Source organism: Eimeria maxima, genomic scaffold (genome assembly GCF_000499605.1).
Source record: "Eimeria maxima Weybridge genomic scaffold, Emw_scaff1462, whole genome shotgun sequence".
Classification (NCBI taxonomy): domain Eukaryota; phylum Apicomplexa; class Conoidasida; order Eucoccidiorida; family Eimeriidae; genus Eimeria; species Eimeria maxima.
In genome coordinates, this window is record NW_013564413.1 from 2,501 (window position 1) to 8,407 (window position 5,907).

The window sequence follows — 5,907 nt, forward strand, 5'->3', positions numbered from 1 at the left end:
AATAAATATATTTATTTATTATTTATTTAATATATAAAAGAAGAAAAAGGAATAAAAAAGAAGAAAAAGGAATAAAAAAGAATAAAAAAGAATATTTATTTGTGTTTATTGGGGTGTATATGCACCTTTTTTTGTACATAATTTGTGGTGTATATTCATCTTTTTTTCTTATTTTTTTCTCTTTTTTTTTCTAATTTTATTGAATAATTATAGCTATTTCCTTGTATTTATTTCTTTAATTAAATTATAATTAATAAAATAATAGATAAATTATTTTCTTTTTCTTTTTTGTTTCTTTTTTATGCAGGTCTTAATAATATTACCAACAAGAGAATTAGCCCAACAAGTCCAAGGACAAATAGAGATATTATTGGGGTGTACGTACACCTCAATATGTATATTTGGTGGTACATCAGATATAATTCAATTAAAAGAAATAAAAAAGAATAAATGTAATATAATAGTATGTACACCAGGAAGAATAATAGATTTTATTAATAGAGGTGCAGTTACACTCCAGGGTGTACAGGCAGTTGTATTTGACGAAGCAGATAAACTATTAGAGATGGGATTTAGGGAGGATATGCAGCAAATACTTTCTTTTATTAAGGAACAAAAAAATAATAATAATAATAATAATAATACAGCAGCAGGTGCTGCAGCAGATAGTACAGGAGCAGCAGCAGGAGCAGCAGCAGCAGCAGCAGCAGGAGGAAAAGATTACCAATTGTTGCTATTTACTGCTACTTTCCCTAAATGGGCAAGAGTAATAGCTGATGATTTTATGAATAAAGATAAAGTATTTATAGATGTAACTGCATACCAGATACGTCAAGGAGAAGAGGAAGCAGCAGCAGCAGCAGGAGGAGGTGATAAATCCGCAGCAGCAGCAGCAGCAGCAGCAGCAGGAGGTACAGGGAGTGGTGCTGGTCTTATAGAGCATTTAGCATTATATTGTCATTGGAAGGATCGAATAAATGCTTTACCATTATTAATAAATTTATACTGCCGCAGCAGCAGCAGCAGCAGCAGCAGCAGCAGCAGCAGTAGCAGCAGTACAGCAACAGAATTAGAAGGAGAAGGAATAAATAAATCATATAACCAATTAAATAGATCAGGAGGAACAGGAGAATCAGGAAAAGATGAAGAAAAAGGTTTATGTGTAATATTTTGTGAGACAAAACAAGAAGTAAATGATGTATCTCTTTGTTCATCAATAAGTAATATAAGTTGCTGTCTACATGGAGATATGACACAACAACAAAGAGATACAACTTTATTATCCTTTAAGAAAAAACAATTTAGTGTATTAGTTGCAACAGATATAGCAGCAAGAGGATTAGATATAAAAAATATAAATTTAATTATACAATTATCTCCTCCTCGTGATATAGATACATATATACATCGTGCAGGTAGAACAGGGAGAGCAGGAAAAAAAGGTATAAATATATTATTTTATTATAAATATAATTCTTCTTTTTTATCTCTTATTGAATATTATAATAAAATTAAATTTATAAGAATACCTTTTCCTTCTTCTTATCAATTACGCATGCATACTATACATAATATTATTCATCATTTATTTCCTTATCTTAATCTTTCTGCTGTTGCTGCTAAGGTTGCTAAAGCTGCTGCTGCTGCACAGGAACAAGGATATGGGCAGGCAGCAGAGCAGCAACAGCAGCAGCAACAGCAGCAGCAGCAGCAGCAGCAGCAAAAAGGGGAAGAATATCTTCTTATTGAACAAGTAACAAAAAAAATACTAAAGACAGAGGACCCTAAGGATATAATTATACGTCTTCTTACTTGTATAGCTAATGAGGGAGCAGCAGCAGCAACAGGAGCAGCAGCAGCAGCAGCAGGAGAAGATGATAATGTGTCTCCTTTATCAGGAAGAAAAGGGTTTATTTCTTATCATTTAATCTTTTCTCCTCCTCCTTCTCCTCCTCTACAAGGATCTTGTTCTTATGTATGGAGGGCATTAAAGAATAAATTCCCTGCTGCTCCTGCTGCTGCTGCTGCTGCAAGAAGAGGAACAGCAGCAGCAGCAGCAGCAGGTGGAGGAGGAGAAGATGTTATAGAGAAAATAGAACAAATGGTACTAACAGAGGAAGGGGATGGGGCTGTCTTTGATGTTCCTGCTGCAGTGCATGCATCCTTTGTGCAGCAAATAGTTAAACCATTAAAGGAAGAAGCAGCAGCAGCAGCAGCAGCTGCTGCTGCTGCTGCAGCAAAAGGGAGAGCAGGAAGCAGCAGCAGCAACAGGAAAGGGTTAACTATTCATCGTCTTTGTGGTACTTTGCCACCCCTACAAGATTGTCTCTATCTTGCAAGAAAAGAACTGCAGCAGCAGCAGCAGCAGCAGCAGCAGCAGCACTCACGTACCTCTCTTGCTGCTCTACGTCTAAACCCTAATCATATATCTAATCGTAGAGGAGGGGGAGCAGCAGGAGGAGGAGGAAGAGGAGGAGGAGCAGCAGCAGCAGCAGGAGGAGGAGGAAGAGGAGGAGGAGCAGCAGCAGGAGGAAGAGGAGGACGCATGCAGCAGCAGCAGCAGCAGAGGGGAGGTGTACGTACACCCGAAAGCAACAAAAGGGAAAGAGGAGATGATAGAGGAGGAAGAGGAGGAAGAATTAATTCCTTTAAGAGACCCCGTACTAATTAAAACCCTAAACCCTAAACCCTAAACCCTAAACCCTAAAAATTTATTCTTTTTTTTCTTCTTTCCTTTTGTCTTGTTTTTATTGTTATTCTTTTCTCCTTAAGGAGATAAAAAAGAGACAAAAAGGAGACAAAAAAGGAGACAAAAAAAGGGACAAAAAAAGGGACAAAAAAGGGACACAATATGCCCTATTTAAAGGGACAGACAATGTTTTTAATTGTTTTCTTATTTGTGTTTTTTTGCTGCTCTTTTTGCTGCTGCTGCTGTTGCTGCTGCTGTTGCTGCTGTCCCTTTCTTTGCTGCTGCTGCTGCTGTAGACGCTGGTGCTCCTTTCCTTGACACACAAATGCAGAGCTAGTACCACTGCCGCTGCTGCGACTGCTGCTGCTGCTGCTGCAGCAGCAGCAGCAGCAGCAGCAGCAGGCGTCTCGTTTTATTATTTCTCCTTAGGTTACTATTTAATAGCCAAGGAAAGACACAAAAGGGAGAAGAATAAAAGGGGGAAAAAGATAGCGCATGCAGTAACGCATGCATTTATCCTTCTTTTTTTGCTCTTATTTATTATTATTTTCTTCTCCTTTTGTTTTTTTTTATTTATTTATAATTGTTGCATGCGCTATAGAAGAAATAACTTATTTATTGTTTATACGCATATATGTTTATATATTTATTATTTAATATATTTATTTAATACATTTAATATAGTTAATCAATATATTTATTAAATGCATTTCTCTAATAAATTAAAAAGAAAAGAAAAAGAAAGGGAAAGAAACAAACAAAGAAAAGAAAGTATGAATGGTATTATTGGGGTGTATAGGCACCTACCTCTGTTTGTTGTTAATGAAGAAATACCTATAAACTAATGCATGTAAATGAATATTTAATTAAAAATAACCAAAAAAAGGTTATTAATTTATTTATTATTAATAAAAAAGAATATTAATTGATTTATTTACTAGATAAAAAGAAGATTTTCTTTTTTTTTTGTGTGTATGAGGAGGAGGAGGTTGGGGTGTATGTGTGTGTGTGTGTGTAAGAGGGGGTCCTTTTTATAGCGCGCCTCTGGTTATTTTCTTGCGTAAAAAGGGAGAAAAAAGAATAAAATAAATAAAATAATAATAAAATAATAAAAATAAATAAAAATAAATAAATTTAGTACAAAAACGATGCATAAAATAGAAGAAAAGAAGAAGAATGATGGGGCTGTACCGCTGGTCTGTTTTGTTGCATCATTAGCTGCCTATACAGCTGAATATATTCATGATGCAGCCTCACGTCACTTCTTATGTTTAAAGAAGTAAAATTTTCTTGTTTTTGTCATTTTAATTGAATAATAATAAATAAAGAAAGTAAAAAAAGAAGAAAACGGAGAAAAGACGGCATAAAACAGTGTTAGTAGGGTTTTTTTTTATTTATTACCCAGTACACTATGCATACGCCGCAAGAAAGGGAATAAATATTTATATTTTTTCTTGTATTCTTTGTTAATTATTCTTTTAATTATTTTAATTAATTAATATTCTTTTTATATTCTTTTATTTAATTATTTTATTTACCATGAAAATACAAGTAGAGGCTACGGATTTAAGAGATGATAAAGTATACACCGCAATTGTTGAACCATGGGAAACCCTACAGACTGTTCGTTCTATAGTAAGCAATTTATATATATATTTATTTATTTATTTATATTTATTTATTTATATTTATTTAATTAATTATTCTACTATTTATTATTCAATAACAATGCAAATACGCCTTCAGCGGGCAAAAAGGCGCTGCATAATGATGGTCTTACTAGGGTTTAGGGTTTAGGGTTTATACATCTTCATCATTTATTTATATTTATAAATATTATCCTGCGTGTGTGTATTCTTCGTCTTCTTCTTTTCCTTTCTTTTTCTTTCTTTTTCCTTCCTTTTTCCTTCCCTTTCTTTCCTTTTCTCTCCTTTTTTTCCCTCCCCTCTCCTTTATTTATTTATTTATTTATTTATTTATTTATTTATTTATTTATTTTATTCTTTTTTCCCCTTCAGTTATCGGATAAAGTACCTAATGCTCCTCCCTCTAATCAGTACTTTTATGTCCGTGATGAATTCGTCAATGCTTCTATCCCTGCTGATCAATTAAGAAAAAAATCCAAGGCAGCAGGAATGTTAGATGATGTTGGTAAACCCTAAACCCTAAACCCTAAACCCTAAACCCTAAATTTTTATATATTATTGGTGTTGTTATTATTGTTTATATTGTATTTAATTAATATTATTGTTGTTGTCTATACTACATAGATATTATTTCTTTTAATTAATTAATTAATTAATTAATTAATTAATTTATTTATTTATTTATTTATTTATAACAGAAGAAAAGGAAGGAGAGCCAAAGAAAGCGCGTTGTTTTTTGTATGTAAATCCAACACCTCTAGATTTTAGCGATATGCTAAATGATGGTAAGATATACTCTTTCTTTTTTTCTTTTTTTTTCCCTTTTTTATTCTTTTTGTGTTAATTAATATGTTTATATTTATTTATTTATTGTTTATATTATTAATAACAGCAGTTTTACCACCAGAAAAGTTATTCCCTTTCTTTTTATATCCCTTATTCGTCTTTTTCTCTTTTTTTTCTTATTGTCTTTCTTCTTACCTATTTATTTATTATTTGTTTTTTTGTTTCTTCTTGTTCTTTTTCTGCATGCATGCACTATAACTTTTCTTTTTTATAATTATTTATAATTAAATATTATAATTATTATATATGTATATCTATATGTATATAGACCTAATAAAGAAATTAAGAGGGAAGGCAGAAGGAGAAATAAAACAAATAGTTTTTCGTATAAATCTCCAAGGCGCAGAGAGTCGTCTTTGTATCCCTGTTGATTCTTCCTCTATTACTGTAAGATATATTATACACACCCTTATATATATAGCAGCAGCAGCAGCAGCAAGAAGAAGAAGAAGAAGAGGAGGATAGGGAAGGGGAGGGAGGAGGTGGAGGTGTAGGGTATATTGATATAATTTTCTTATTGTATGATATTGAGGTGTATGTACACCTCAGGTGGATCAATTTAAACAAATGGTATTAAAGAAGTTAGGACCTTCTTCTCTTACTGGTCTAACACCAGATAAACTTCTTCTGTATGAAAGAGAAACACAACCAGGAAGACCCCTTGAGGTACTCTCTATACAGTTGAGGGTTTAGGGTTTAGACAGGACAATATATATATATATATAT

At 32.8% G+C, this 5,907-nt stretch overlaps 1 protein-coding gene across 1 annotated transcript; it reads left to right on the forward strand.

Annotated features, from left to right (window-relative positions):
* Positions 1-565: 565 nt before the first annotated feature.
* On the forward strand, positions 566-2,671 carry EMWEY_00052940 (nucleolar RNA helicase, putative; the record flags this gene model as incomplete). The annotated part of the gene is made up of 1 exon (XM_013479918.1): positions 566-2,671. The coding sequence occupies one exon, from the start codon at positions 566-568 to the stop codon at positions 2,669-2,671; it is 2,106 nt and encodes a 701-aa protein (XP_013335372.1).
* Positions 2,672-5,907: the final 3,236 nt, after the last annotated feature.